The 16163-nt window shown below is 37.0% G+C and overlaps 1 protein-coding gene across 2 annotated transcripts in view; it reads left to right on the forward strand.

Annotated features, from left to right (window-relative positions):
* Positions 1 to 16163, forward strand: part of LOC101536887 (zinc-regulated GTPase metalloprotein activator 1B) — a 56148-nt gene that overhangs the window by 13773 nt on the left and 26212 nt on the right. For both annotated transcript variants that reach the window (XM_055119863.1, XM_055119856.1), the window contains exons 4-9: positions 476 to 567; positions 4151 to 4210; positions 5525 to 5562; positions 9121 to 9167; positions 11496 to 11582; positions 13732 to 13776. In XM_055119863.1, coding sequence (XP_054975838.1) covers positions 476 to 567; positions 4151 to 4210; positions 5525 to 5562; positions 9121 to 9167; positions 11496 to 11582; positions 13732 to 13776 — 369 coding nt within the window. The remainder of the gene's footprint in view (positions 1 to 475; positions 568 to 4150; positions 4211 to 5524; positions 5563 to 9120; positions 9168 to 11495; positions 11583 to 13731; positions 13777 to 16163) is intronic.

Genomic DNA, 16163 nt, shown 5'->3' on the forward strand with positions numbered 1-16163 from the left:
TTAATCAGGTATATTCCAAATTCTTTTATTTAAGCTTATCATACACTTGTTTTTTTAGTTAAGTTAATCATAAATGTGGTTTATTATCTATCAGTATATACACATCTAATATTTTGTTTGTCTGGTTTGTGGTTTTGAGGCCACATCCAGCAGTGTTTAGGGGTTACTTCTGGCTTTGCGCTCAGGGATCACTCCTGGCAGTGTATGGGGACCATATGGGGTACCAGAGATCAAATCTGGGTTGGCTTCATGCAAGGCAGTCTCCTTGCCCACAGTATGTCTCTGGCCCCCATGCACATATTTTTTCCCCACTGCTAAATATTGGATAGACATTTTGTTAGAAGATTGGAAATGAGTTTAATTTTCACATCCTTGAGATATATTTTGTCTTAGACTGCTGAATATATTTTAATGTGTTTGTAATACTTCTTTAAAATGTTCAGTCTTCTGTATATTATATTTTGGTATTTTCCAGGGACAATGGACTTAGAGCTATTGAAAATTTGATGGAGAAGAAAGGGAAGTTTGATTACATACTTTTAGAGACCACTGGGTTAGCAGATCCTGGTAAGAAATGACATTATTAATAAAATATACTTCACAAACATTTTCAGATGTGTATTAAAGGGGTAATAGAGTACCCAGGCCAAGTCCAAACAAAAAAACCCAACCCACTTACCAAGTCAGACCAAGTAGGATCATTCTACTTTCAGGTAGTGGGGGAGGGATCAGAGCAGTAGCACAGTGGGGAAGGCCTTGCACACTGCCAACCTGGGTTTGATCTCCAGCACCCCATCAGCTCCCCATCCCTCCAGGAGTTATTCCTGAGCACAGAACCGGGAGTAAGCTCTGAACATTGCTGGGTGTGGCTCCAAAATGAAAAAAAAAGTATTAGATAAATGTATAAAATGATCATTAAAGTTTTACTTACAGTAAAAAATTTGGTTCCAGAGAGGAACACTATGGGACTTCCTGTAGGCTTGTTTCTTTAGCAGATGACTCACATTCAGAGTGCTTTTAGGTGCTTTTTTTTTTTTTTTTGTCTTTTGGGATACAGCCAGCAGTGCCCAGGGTATTCTTACTGGCTCTGGTCTCAGGGATCACCCTGGTGGAACTTGCACACTTGTGGAACTCTGCAGCAGAATTACAGGAGCTGGAGAATGAATCCATGTGTTTGAGAATAGGACAGGTAACAGTCAAAAAGACAATAATTTAAAAAATGGAGCACATTTGAGGGATTTCTGGGATCACTTTATAGATTTTAAATAATACCTAAAAATAACTACAAAGAAGAAACAAATATTGCTATGTATCTTACAACCTTGAAATACAAATAAGTAAGTTTACTCACAGGGATTTCTCTGTGTGCTGGTGCTTCTGTGCAAGGTGTATCTAGTGACAGATGGCCTCACTAAAGAGTTTGTGGAAATACAGAATCTTAACTGAAACTATGTCTGTGAAAACTAAGGGTGGGACCCAGCAGTCTGTCTTCATGATTAAGACCTCCGGGTGGCTGTAAGAATGCTTGTGTTTAAGAAGCTCTGTTCTGTGACCTCCTGAAAGCTATATAAAATACAGAATTAATTTTATAAGAAAAGAGTCATTTTTTGTGCTATTTTAAACAATTATAACTGTTTTACTAACATCTAAAAGAAGAAAGAACTTGAAAGATAAGTGAAGGAATTGCTGAATAGCAAATATGCACTTTATAAGATATATCAATTATATTATATGACTGAAACCTAATCATGAACAGTTTTTTAAGGTCTATCAAACAGTGATCCAATTTAAAAAAAGTTTTTAAAAAAAGGTATTTTAGGAAAAACTAGGGGAAAATATATATGAGTTATAGAAAAATTCCAGAGCATGTAAGCTGGGCAGGTTATTTTATTTTGGTTTTTGGGCCATACTTGGTGCTCCTCAGGGCTTACTCTGGGCCCTGCATTTAGGAATCATTTCTGGCAATGCTGGGAGGCCATATGGAGTACCAGAGATTGATCGATGGTGGGCTGCGTGCAAGGCAGGTGCCTTACTCTCTGTACTATCTCTCTACTCCTGCAAGTTTATTTTTTAATACATATTTTAGTTTTTAGAAAACATCTATAGACTCCCTGACCTAAGAAATGAGGGAATTAAACTTTTCTGTTTCCGTCATCTCATTGTTGGTTGCTTGACTATGTTCTTTGTTGATAGGGTTTCTAATATTTATGTCCTGTCATACTTTGTTTACTTCTGTTGCTGTACTTAAATTGTCTTAGGTACTGTTTGTTTTGGGACCACACCCGGATGTGCTCAGGGCTTATTCTGCACCCATGGGCTCCCGGCTGGCTGGATAATTCTGTTGTCCTGGGCTGTCCTGTGCATGTTAGAATGCTCAGCAGCAGCCTCTGCTTCCACCTGTTAAATATCATTAGGATTTTCTAGTTGAGATAACCAAAATTGTGTCTAAACAGGATCAAATAGTCCCTGATGAAGAAAAACAACACCTGGACTGGGAAACACTGATTAACTTGAGGGAGAGGGAGAGGAAGAGGAAGAGGGAGAGGGAGAGGGGGAGAGAGAAGAAGAGGGAGAGGGAAAGGGAGAGGGGGAGGGGGAGGGAGAGGGAGAGGAAGAGAGGGGGAGGGAGAGAAGAAAAGCGCCATAGAGGCAGGCAGCGGGCACACTGGTGGAGGGATGGGTATTGGAACACCCACCGTGTGACTGACACCTAATCATGAACACCTTTGTAAGGGTCTATCTCACAGTGTTCAATAAAAACAAATGTTTTTAATATTTTATGTGGTTCTCTATTTTGTCATCTGGTATTTTATTAAAGATATATATCAGAGTTCTAATAACGTTTAATACACTAATAACTTAATTATAAGGAATTGTTAGCTTAGGATCTGGAAGCTGTTTATGTCTAAAGGAATCAATGCATTTTAAAACAAAAAAATAGTGTATATACAATGTTTGGAATTATACTGAGCTTTAAAAAAATACTTTTTTATGACATTGTTTGGAGTAATGATACTCAAGATTGATTTTTTTTTCTTTAATTCAAATCACGTTGGCTAGGTAAGGAAGGAAAATTCTTATTGGCGATTCAGTTGTTTCCCTCGTAGGAGACTGACACTCTCCAGTTCTAAGCTAAATAATTGTCATGGTAAAGTAATTTCCTTGGAAGGGACAGGCATTGATTCAGCCCCTGTTACTCACAAATCCTATTTCAGTCAAATTGGAAAACTATTAAGTTTTGGGGGGGGAAATCAATAAGTATCAGGAAACCATTAGATCTTGTGGCCCTTGCTATATCTTGCATGAGTAATCACTGTAAACAGCTGACAGGTATTTCATTGTTGACACAGAGCGATGCTTGGGGAACCACATCTCTTCAGGGAAGGTGGACAGCTTCAGACATTGGAATGAGCTCAGTTATCCTTGTTTTTCCACGGTACTCATTCTTTTAGACAGCCCTGTCACTAACTGGACCTGTGATGCCTTGAAAAATCAAATACTTTTTTTCTGCTGTCACTTTTCTTTTCCTTTTGTTATGGCATACTAATCGGGATATGTGGTTTGGTACCATACCATCTTGTGTCAGAAACAAGTTTTCATTTCTCATCTAATATCGTTTTACCCCCCCAAACCCAAATTGCCTATCAGTACTAAATAAATAGTGGGATTTTTTTTTTGTAAGTCAGAAAGTATACAATTTCATTTTTGTTTTTTTTCTTCTATAGAACTTTTCAAGTAAATTTTGAAAATGTGGACAAGGAATTATCAACTTTTTTTGTGGTTTTATTTTCCTTTAGAGAATTTAGGAACTGTATAATTATTATTTTCAGGAGAAATAAAATGAAAGTAAGTTATGTACATGTAGCCACAGCCCCAGATTACTTAATATTATCTGTTAGTAAATTATGAGAGCATTGAAACTAAGTGCTAAATTTTTGTGTGATAAGAGTTGGTCCATTTTTGTAGGGAGAAGGAAAGAATTGGATGCAAATTATAGCAGATACTGTCACTAATTCTCATAAGATTTTACTTCTAATTTGTACGTGTTTTTTTACCAGCTGATTCCACTGGGACAAATTAAAATATGAATAAAATCAAAATTTTAAGTTTGAAGAAATGTTTTTATTTAATAAATGTCATGTCTTTTTAGGTGCTGTGGCATCTATGTTTTGGGTTGATGCTGAATTAGGGGTGGATATTTATCTTGATGGTAAGTTAAAAAGTGCTTTTTTTCTTGTTTTTATGAAAAACTTTATTTCTGTGGTTAAAATTATTTTTGTTCATTCATATTATAATTTCTATTTGTGTTATTTTTATTCTTTGTGGTTTTTTTTTTAGTTTGTTGATGAAGTAAGCCTTTGCTCATATAGATTGTAAAATTGCAGACATTGGTAAAACTAGATAAGAAATCTTGCTTAGTACTTAGTGCTTAGTGCTAAGTCCTAGCTTAGTGGTTCACTAAGATTTTCCTTCCAAAGTGTTAGGAAATTTTTTCATATACTTTAACTTATACATTCAGTATCTTATTAGATCTTTTTTGACAATACAGTGATAATATTTTTGCTTCCATTTTCTTTTGAAGTTAAATACGTTTAAATTTAATTATTTTTATACTTTAGGGCAATTTTTATCAGTTGACATATTTGAACATATCTTAGATAAATAACTAAGTTCCCTTCTTCCCCCACCTTTCTTTAAACCTGCTCTTCCATACACTAAGAGATGAAGTTTGATAATCACTAAAGTTGAACCACAGTTTCGATCCTTGATATATGTGTCCTATAGCTGATTGGGTTCTTAGGTGTCATCAAACTCTTTATGCTGTTTTCCTTTGAAAAAGCTATTTTAGTATATAACATCAGAAATTGCTTAAATTAATTAAATGATCTTTGGTACATACTGTAAGCCATTTGTGTGAATTAGGTTTGGTGAGAGATGATAGAAATTAGATATCTTAAGGTGTGGGCTAGAGAGATATTACTGGGGTAAGGCACTTACTTTGCATGCAGCTAACTCTGGTTTGATCCCAAGCATCACATGGTCCCCTGAGTACCACCAGGGTTGACCCCCTGGCACTCCCAGGTGCAGTCCCAAATCCACACCCCCTAAAAATATATATATATATCCTAAAGTGCTTCAGGGTTTATTAAGTAATAATTTATATCTTAAGGAACACCTTAATTTTGATTATGTCAGAATAAACCAAAACAACCTATCCTACAACTGATAAGATTCCACGTATGTTTTTGTTTCATATTTTAGATCATAAGTCCTTTAAAGCTAGATAAGTCTGTGTTTGTTCATTTATGTAATTTTTGAATTTTATATTCTGAGTAGCACTTTAAAATAGTTCTAGCCTCTTAGCACATCTTTAAAATTATTAGTGGAGTTAAATTAAATTGCTGTGTTGGCAAGAGAAAAACCAATAATTTGTTTTTCGTATTAACATTTGTGAACCAAAATAAGTGAGTTTTAATTTTCATTCTCAGGCAAATGAGTAATGAAACCGTATATTTCTTTGTAGGTATCATAACTGTTGTGGATTCAAAATATGGATTAAAAGTAAGTAGAAAGATTTTTATGATTTCTAATTATTTGTTAAAGGTAAGTCTGTGGGGATTTATTATGTAATTTTCTCTACAGTTGTGTCTATTGGAATATTTTTAACAAGTTATCACTTAAAGACATCCTGTTATGAATGTTTTTATAGCTACCAAGACCCTCACATACATTTTAATGGTCTTCAATTTATAAAATGTATTTAGTAAGATTTTTAACATGCCACAATCTTCTATAGATTTAAACTATATGAATCTTTGAAAATACACATTTATATAAATTTAAATGTTCTTGACCTTCCAAACGGAATATTATTAAAGGGCAAAATAGAATGAAATTATCTCTGCCCCTCAGTCAAATCTGGGGATTCAGATACTGTCCAAATAATAACTTCTTATAGAAGTTTATAATTTAAAAAGTTATGTCAATTTTGTGTTCTTCCCCAAATGTCTCTAAATTTGTTAAATTGAAAAAAATTGTTTTCCTCCCAAACCATCAATAAAGTGCTCTAGATATATGTGAAAAGCTTTTCCCCACTGCCCTTTACAACCTCTTCAGTTCCCTTGGAAAGAGAAGACCCTGATTTGACAACTTTGGCAGATAACTTTTCTAACTTTCATCCAAAACCAATAATTATTGATGTTTTTAAGATCAGATATCACAATTTTACTTAGAAAAATTCTAGTTTCACACTTCTGAAATCATGATACATCTGGCAAAGTATTTATGGAGTTATCCATGCCCCCTGACTCCCGCCCCCAAATCTGATTTTTTTGTTCTGAATGTTTTAGGCCAGTTTGACACTATCTCATATATTTTTGGGTGGTGGGGGTTGGGTGGGGGTAGGTGGATATATCTCATAGTGCTCAGGACTTACTCCTGGCTCTTGTTCTGGGATTGCTTCTGGTGAAGCTTGGGGGACCTTATGTGATGCTGGGGACGGAACCTGGGTTGTCTGTGTACAAAGCAGGCTCCTTGCCCACTATCCTATAGTTTTGGCCCCATATCTTAAAAGTCAATTACAATGACTGGGATGTTTGGCATAGATAGTAGTTGAAACATTTGTGGGTTTTTTTGATGGTTATAAAGTGCTGTATCAAAAGTAAAGTCTGTACTTCTGACTACAGAAATAATTTTAAGTGTTTGGGATTAGAGAGGAATTAAGTATGATAGAGGCAAAAAAACCAAAGCAACATTCTGAATAATGCAAGCACAGTAAACATTTAACCTCCTACCACCTTGATAAAACCTCTTAAATTATTAAATCAATATACCTACACAAAACTGACATACTGTCAGGATAATGGAAACTTTAGATTTTCTAAGTCAGATGCCAGATAAATAACTTTTCCTTTCTATAAAGAATTTGCCAACTTGTCCAATTCCTCTGGTTGCAAAGCTTGACCTCAGTAGCTGCTTGTGATTCAGAGAATTTGGAGGCAGTACAAGTAATGACACTTGGATAATGGGCAGCAATTTAAGGGTGTCATGCTTCACAGAGCCAGCCCATCACAAGTAAAGCTGAGAAATGGTACCCTGTGGCCGGCCAGCCAAATTGAAACTGAAGTGGTAATTGATATCATGGGCTATCACTCTAATGGGATTGTCACACATTGATCTGAAATATTCATTTTTTAATCATGGGCTAAGAATTGGACAACTTCAAATGACAGCCCTCTATTCTCAGGACTTGACACTCAGGCTACTGACATTGTTCTTTTCAGTTTTCCAAATGTGACAGCATTTAATGCAATAGAATCAATGAATGAAGTTACACAGGAAAGGTCAAGCGAGAGGTTTCTCTTTTGGGTCCTCTGTTATATTGCACAAGCTGTTGAAACAATTGAGTCAGAAAACAATTTGGTTTGAAAAAAGATCAGAAAAATAAATAGACTGCCATTATGCAATAATCTGTTATAAGTTAAAATAGTGTTAGATCTAGAATTTAGCTACTGGAAAAATATTGCTTTTTTTTTTGTAAATGACATCTGACATTTTTGACATTAGATTTATTTCCACTTTGGCCAACAGCAGTCCTTTTTTTCTTTCTTTTTTCTGGTCCAATTTATTTCTGTAGGAACGAACACCCAGTAGCCCTTACTAAGGTTGTGCCTATAGTGGACACTGGTGTTATTTCAGAGGATATCTTTCTTATCTGAGTTGAAAGTTTCAACAGTAACCTTTTGGATATGTTGAATTAATTATCAAAATTATTTTTTCTTTTATAAGCAAAAGTCACAGCCCCTAAGTAGAAAAAAATAATACAGGTGACAAAGTTTTGCAAACATTTTTATGATATAGATAATATTCCATAGATTATATTCTAAATCATTTTGAAAAAATATTTTGCCAACTGGGAAATTATCAGTGGTAAGGCCCTGAGTTCAGTCGCTAACAACCGCAAATTAAAGTTTTTCACCAAAACATTCCTTGCCGTGCATAAGTCGATGGAAAGGATGCAAACATTTTCATTTTTTAACTTCACAGTTATACTTAATCACAATTTTTTTTATGTATCATTAGAGAATGCCCTTTGAATCGCCCACGTTGATGTTTTTGTTTTGGAGTCATGGGAAGTGTAAGCTGATATTAAAAGAAATGCCATTATTATTTATATTTGCATAGCCTTCATATATGGATAACAGCATTTATCTCTTCCTCTGTAATTATATATGGTTATTATATAATCTGTTCTTTTTTAAAAAAATTTTTTATTAGTGAATCACCATGAGGTATGGTTACAGACTTACAAACTTTCATGTTTGCGTTTCAGTCATACAATGGTCGAGTACCAGTGGTCCCAGCATCCCTCCCACCACCCCCACCCCATCCCTTCCAACCCTCCCCGCCTGCCTCTGTGGCAGGGTATTCCCTTTTGCTCTCTCTCTCTTTTTGGGTGTTGTGGTTTGCAGTAGAGGTATTAAGTGGCCATCATATATACTCTGTTCTGAATAGAGTTGCACTATTGGCAGATTTTTAACATCTTTTCCGTTTGATACTTCTTGACTGCCAAGAGGTAGGTAGGGAAATATTATTCCACCCCAGTAAGTTTTGGGTGGAGATTTCTAGTCTCCTAGAGAAGGAGTTTTTTCAGTGCATTTGAAAGAATTCATTTTGAAAAAAGTTGTGTTGTGAAATTACTATTCAATTAGTTCCATTTGGTACAGAAGCGTCTTACCCTATTTTTTATAAAGTCTATTAACTCACATCCAGATAACCCCAAGTTCATATGTTAAAAAAAAAATTCCACCAGGTACATACTGTAATTTTAAAATGCCTAAAACCTGAACTAGGTGGTTCTGTGCTTTTATAACATTGTTTAAATCTGGAGTGTTTCCTTTTTTAGAAAATGTAAAAGGGACAAAATTTTAAGCCCTCATGCTGGTCTAAGTGAAGCAATACAGTGCTTTCTTCTAAGTGGACCTTAATTCTAAATGAGTGTGTTCTGAAAGAGACTTGTTGAAATCTGTGTTAGAGGCAAAAATGGAGTCTCTAAAATAGTTTCTATGTTAACATTTGTTTTATATCACAGTAACTTTCTCTAATTTTGCTTTTGTTTAGCATTTAGAAGAAGAAAAACCTGATGGCCTTATCAATGAAGCTACTAGGTAACCATATTTAATGTGTCTGTATTAATTCTAGCTAATTAGAAAGACAAAATCATTACTAAAAAAAAACAAAACAAACTGAGCAATGTTAAAAGTACTGTGAATGGGCTAGGGAGATACTACAGCAGGTAGGGTGCTACCTTGCACATGGTCAACCAGGTTCCATCCCCAGCATCCCATATGGTCCCTGAGCTCAGTGCAGTCTCATCTATATAGTTATAATTCACAAGAAATTTAACTTGGGTATTTTAATAACTTTGTCTTATTAAAGTCAAGTAGAAAACAAAAGTCAATAAGCATGGAAGTTCTGATTTAAATAGGTTTATCTGCTTTTCTTTTGATCTTTTTACATTTTGTACTTTTACTATAATGGTATTATGGTGAGTATAACTATTTAAGACTGTATCTTCAGTGAATTAATATTACTTTAATTTTGAGAATTTGATTATCTTGGGACTAATCAGTAATACCTTTAATGGCATAAAACTGGGATTAGAAACAAATTTAGTCTGTTGTCTAAATTTCTCAACTGTTGAGAAATCACTAGCTTTTTTTCTATGCCTGTTAATAGAAGAATGGAATTATTTCATAGGATCTCAGATTGCTTCATCTGTTTTACAGATATTCATAGTTATGAAGAAGATATAAGATCCTGGTATATCTTCTGAGGTGTAATCTTTCAAAAATTCAAATCCAACTTGTTTCATAGTGTTTATTTTTTTATTACACCTGAATTCTGCATTTCTTGAAAATTTTAGTTCTGTAAATTATCCTTGCTCCTGCCTTATTAGTATCTGAATTTTATGTATTTCTTTCTTTATAACTAATATGATAAATTAGGTTATCATACAACTTTTTCTTTCCCTTTTTATTGAATCAAGCAGGCACCAGTAATGTCTCCATTGTGAGACTTGTTACTGGTTTTGGCATATCGAATACACCATGGGTAGCTTGCCAGGCTCTGCCACGCAGACGGGATACTCTCGGTAGCTTGCCCACTCGAGCAAATTGATGAACGGGACGACAGTGCTACAGTGCTTTTTATTGAATCACTGTGAGATACAGTTGCAAAGCTTTCATGATTGAATTTTAGTCATACAATGATCAAACACCCATCTGTCCACCCAGTGTACCTTTCCCACCACTAGTGTCCCCAGTATTCCTCCGGCCACCTCCACACCATCCCACCCCCTGCATCTACAGCAGCTCTCTCTACTTTTGGGCATTATGGTTTGTAATACAGATACTGAGAGGCCATCATGTTTGGTCCTTTATGTACTTTCCACACACACCTCCCATCCTGAGTCAACCATCATTGACTAGTGGTCCTTTCTCTATCCCAACTGCCTTCTCCCCCAGCTCATGAGGCAGGCTTCCAACCATGGACCAGTCCTCCTGGCCCTTGTCTCTACTGTCCTTGGGTGTTAGTCTCCTATTATGTTATTTTATATTCCACAAATGAGTGCAGTTATTCTGTTTCTGTCCCTCTCTTTCTGACTCATTTCACTTAGCACATTATACAACCTTTTGATTATATTTTTTGAACTTTTGTAGCTCCAGGGTAGAAAACGAGAAGCAGTCAGTGAATTTTTTTTTAATGAATAATGTAAAACCTGACTTTATATAGTAATGAATATGATTCATCCTTGCTCTCTGTAGAATAAGTGGATTGAGGGGTAATTTAAATCACTGTATAGAATATTACGAAATTCTTAACTGCCAACTGATTTTTTATTTAATTTTATTGAATCACTGTGAGATAGTTATAAGCTTTCATGTTTGGGTTATAGTCACACAATGATCGAACACCCATCCCTCCACCATTACCTACCACCAGTATCCTTGGTATACCCCCCCTTTCCTACCCTCCCCTGCCTCCATGGCAAACAATATGCTTCATACTTTCTCTCTACTTTTGGGCATTATGGCTTGCAACACAGACACTGAATGATCATCATCTTTGGTCCATTATCTACGTTCGGCACACATCTCCCATCCCGATTGATTCCTCCAGCCATCAATTTCTTAGTGATCCCTTCTCTGTTCCATCTGCCTTCTCCCCTCCACTCATGAAGCAGGCTTCTAGCTATGGGGCAATCCTCCTGGTCCTTGTATCTACTGTCCTGTGTGCAGCCTCATGTGATGTTATTCTATACTCCACAAATGAGTGCAGTCCTATGTCTGTCCCTCTTTTTTCTGACTCATTTCACTTAGCATGATACTCTCCATATCTATCCATTTATAAGTGCAAACTGATCTTGAATGAGGTTTGTACTTATTTAAAAATTTTTAACGTTTCTTTTTGATATCTATCCTTTGTTAATTTAGGCAAGTTGCTTTAGCAGACATCATCATCATCAATAAAATAGACTTGGTTCCAGAAGAGGATTTAAGCAAATTAAGAATGACCATCAGGTACAAAATTATCTGATACACAGTAGATGTTCTGTTTACTGCTATTTTCATTCTTAGAATTCAAATTTTTTTCCCTTACCTGGCATAGCCATTTCAAATTGGAATGCTGTTTTGGAAGTTTCTAGAAAGATAGAAGTGGCAAATGTAGATGACTTGGGGGGTAGGGTCACATCTGGTTATGTTCTGGGTCACTTTTAGCCTGGTGCTCAGGGATCACCGCCATGCAGAGCTGGAGACCAAACCTGGACTCCAGCATGTAAAGCATGTACTGCTCCCACTCCTTGAGTCTTCTCCCTAGTCCCAAGATTATTCTTCCCCCATTTTGACAGTGGTCTCCTGAATTTTATTTTTCTGAAATTCTATACATCATTGTGATTGCTAGGTAGAAGAACAGAACAGATAATTTTTGTGTGAAATGAAGGTTTATAACTACTACTGTTTCCTATCTGCAGATTGATGGCCAAGACTAGATCTCTAACTCCTTGATTCTTTTGTTTTTCTTTTTTAAAGATTTTTTTTATTGAATCACTAGGGGATACACGGTTACCAACTTGTTCATGATTGGGATCCAGTCATACAATGTTCTAGCACGCATTGCTTCACCAGTGTACATTTCCCACCACCAATGTCCCCAGTTTCCCTCCCACCATCAACCCTCCAACCTGGCACTTCTATGGCCGACACTTTTCCTCCCTCTTTTTCCCTCCCTCCTTCTTCTTCCCTCCCTCTCTCTCTCCTCTCCTCTCCCTTTGGGCATTACAGGTACCTTTGAAAGGTTATCATGTATATCCCTTTACTTCCTTTTAGCACTCAGTTCTTGTCCAGAGTGATCATTTCCAACTATCATTGCCATAGTGATCTCTTCACTGTCCTGACATCCCTTCCCTTCCACTTCCTTGCCCCTACCCTCACTCCCACCCCCACCGCTGGCCCCTACTTGTGGCAAGCTTCTAACTATGGACCATTCCTCCCTGTCTTCATTTCTACTGTCCTTGGGTCTTAGTCTTATACTGTTTTTTTTTTATATTCTACAGATGAGTGCAATAAGTCTATGTCTGTCTCTCTTCCTCTGACTCATTTCGCTCAGCATGATATTCTCCATGTCCATTCACTTATACGTGAATTTCATTTTTCCTGGTGGCTTTCTAATATTCCATTGTGTAGATGTACCATAGTTTCTTTATCCAGTCATAGTTAACTTTGCTAAACAGGTCTATGCAAAAGATACAAAAAAAAATCAGAGAAGATACTGATGAATTATTATAGACTCTATTTACATCACATTTGTGACTGAGAATTAGATTTGGGGATTTGGAAGATAAGTATATTTAAGAGGAGATAACCATTAGATTGTAGTGTGTATTCCAAAGAGAAGGTGAAGAATATTTTTTTAATGGGGATGGAGAGATTAGTTCAGAGGGTTGGCATGCATGCTTTACTTCTGGGAGCCCTGGGTTCAGTAGAACCAAACCTTGTTTAACTGTGCATTGAATAGCCCTTGAGCACCACCAGGTATGGCCCAGAAACCAAAGTAAAGACAAAACAAGCAAAAGTGTCTTACGTAAGAAACCTTACATACAAGAACTAGTTTGAACCAGTAGCAACTACTATTTTCAGATAACTCTGACGCAGTTGAATGGATGTTATAGAGCTAGACACATGTTCGGTCTGTTGAAAGTGATTTGATGGGTAGTTTTAGTGCCCTACTTTATTATATTAGTATCCAAAGGGGAGGATTGACAGTTTGTTGGGTTCCTGGTTAGGAAACTAAGAAGGTTATTCTGTGAAAGAACCTGGGTATTTACAGTTAGTGTTACTTTGAACACAGAAACTAATTATGATTCATTTTTCCTAAAGTGAGGGTTTTTGTTAATCATTGTAGCTCCTATTCCTGTCAGTTGTACAGGACTGACCATCTAAAAAAGGCATGATGTATTTTTTATATCATATTTTAATGCCTAAATGAAATTTACCTGAATTTCATTTTAATTTTTTAAAATATTTTTTCTATTTTTCCCTACTTGTAGATAGAATTGTATATACTTCCTTCCTAGTTTAGAAATACTGTCCTTGTATACTTGTTAAAAAAGTTAACATGTGTTTTTATTGCCTCTTATTCTTCTGAAAATTAATATTTTTTTCATTTCAGGTCAATAAATGGACTTGGAAAAATTTTAGAAACACAAAGATCAAGGTACTTTTTAAATCTATTACTAGTATTAAACGAATTATCTTAGTTAATAAAAACTAAGTAGTGAACATGCTTGATTCTAACAAAAAGAAGATACAGGTGCAGTTTTGCTTTTAGAGCCTCAAATTGTTGTTTTGAATCCTCTTTATAAGTTTATCATAGTTAATGATATTTTGATTCTCTTTTTTGTTTGGTTTCGGTTTTGTTTAGCCATACTCAGGGCTTACTCTTGACCCTGAGCTCGGTGATCACTCCTGGTGTGTGGAATCAAACACGGGTCAGCTGCGGGCAGGCACGTGCCTTCCCACTCTACTATTGCTTCAGTCCTTGATTCTCCTCCTTGGCTGAGACTATAGAACCAAACCTTGTTTCACTGTGCTCTTGCTTATGTAAGAGGAGGAAAACATACAGGCCCTTCAGCCATTCAAGGAAGAGCAACTAGTATAAAAAATACTAAAAATAGTCTTTTCTTAGGAATCATACCTGAATTTGAGATACTTAAATGGATTTACAAAATTCTTTAAAAATTTCTTACTGTTTCATAGTTGTAAAAATGTTAGTAAAGAAAGTATAAAACCTTTACCATTGTGTTCCTGATGTGTCCCTTGATTAAAATTTGATCTTCGTGTCCCATGTGTTTTGCTCTGTGTTCTGTTCACACTGTGTGTATGGCTTCATAAAGTAGATGGGCTTCTGAAGCCTAAGTAAAATGGATTTCTGTAGCTCAAACTCTTATTTTCTTTGAATACTGCCATGCTTTGAGAAAATTCTGTATGAAAGTACCCAGATTCTTTTCAGTGCTAAGCTCATTTTTCAGCAGCAGCGGCTCAGCAGCTGTGAGGCCCAGTGCCAGCTACTCGATTCTCAGTCAGCCGTCTCTCGCCTCCCGGTTCTGACTTAGACATGCTTTCCTTGGAAGTGTAGCAGAGGCTTTAGTTGGGGGTTTGTCTGTTGTGGCCCACAGTAAAGGTGCTGACAGACTTTCCTGGTGTTGGATGGTGATAGCAGCAGCTGCTTGTATGCATATGAACAGCTGGGGATTAATTTGCTCTGCTGCCTCACAGGCCCCTCATCTTCTGGCAGGGGTCACAGAAGAATGCCCCTTCTCTAAGTTCCCAGCGTGCCCCCTCTGCTTAATGTGCTCCCTGCCTTTCAGATTCTAGTGCTGAAGGCTGAGAAAAGCCTGATCATACTGGGAGCCATTCAGTTGTGTCTCTTAGGTGTTTTTTGTTTCTTTTTTTTTTTTTTTGGCTTTTTGGGTCACACCCGGCCATGTACAGGGTTACTCCTAGCTTTGCACTCAGGAATTACCCCTGGCGGTGCTCAGAGGACCATATAGGATGCTGGGAATCGAACCTGGGATGGCCGCATGCAAGACAAATGCCCTACCCATTATGCTATCACTCCAGCCCCTTGGTTTCTTATTGCATTTTGTCATTTTCTTTTCCCTCAGTTTTCCCTTTGAAAAATGACATACAAAGGCCAGAGCGAAAGTACAGTGGATTGGGTGCTTGCCTTGCATGTGGCCAACCTAGGTTTGATCCCTGGCATCCCATATCCATAAATGTGGTTCTGTTACAATAGTTCATAATTTAAGATTACAGTTGTGTGTGTGTGTTGTCGGGGTGGGGGTTGGGAGATGATGTCACACCCAGCTATGTTCGGGCTCTATGCTAGATTCACTCCTAGCAGAGGTAAGAGGGCCATATCAGCGTGCTGGGGATTAAACCTAGGTCAGTTGCATGTAAAGCAAATGCCTTACTTGCTCTGTACTATCTCTCACTAAAACACCAATTTTTAAGATGGTTTCTGAATTTATCTTGTTTAACTTTTTGGGGGTGGTGAGGGTGGTGAGGGGATGGAGGAGGGGTAGCCACACCTGGTGATGTTCAGAGGCTACTGCACTCAGGACCATATGGGATACTGGGATTGAGCCCAGATAGGCCCCATGCTATGTAAATCCCCAATCCACTGTGCTGTTGCTCTGGCCCCTGTTTAACTTTTCTTTTTGTTGCTTTTCATTTTGTTTTGTTTTCAGGCCTCTCTAGTGGTGCTCAAGAGGCCAGGGGTCCTTCCTAGTAATTCTAGACTAACTCAGCTGGGAGGGGCCCTGCATGTGATGCTCTCAGGCCCTGTGGTGCCAGGGATTACCTGGGCCACCCTGACAGTGCTTGGGGGGACCACATAGTATCAGGGATCAAACCAGGGTCAGCCTCATCCAAGGCATCTGCTTGAATGACTGTACTGTTCTTCTGGTGCAAGTTTTCATTTGCAGCTATCCATGTCTTACAGAAAGATTTCCTTGCTCATAGTTAATTATTTACAGTTTTGATGTTTGTCATTTCTAACATTTCTAATTTGTTTTGTATAAAGCAGTAAACATGCAGTAA

The sequence above is a fragment of the Sorex araneus genome, chromosome 1 (genome assembly GCF_027595985.1).
Source record: "Sorex araneus isolate mSorAra2 chromosome 1, mSorAra2.pri, whole genome shotgun sequence".
NCBI lineage: Eukaryota > Metazoa > Chordata > Mammalia > Eulipotyphla > Soricidae > Sorex > Sorex araneus.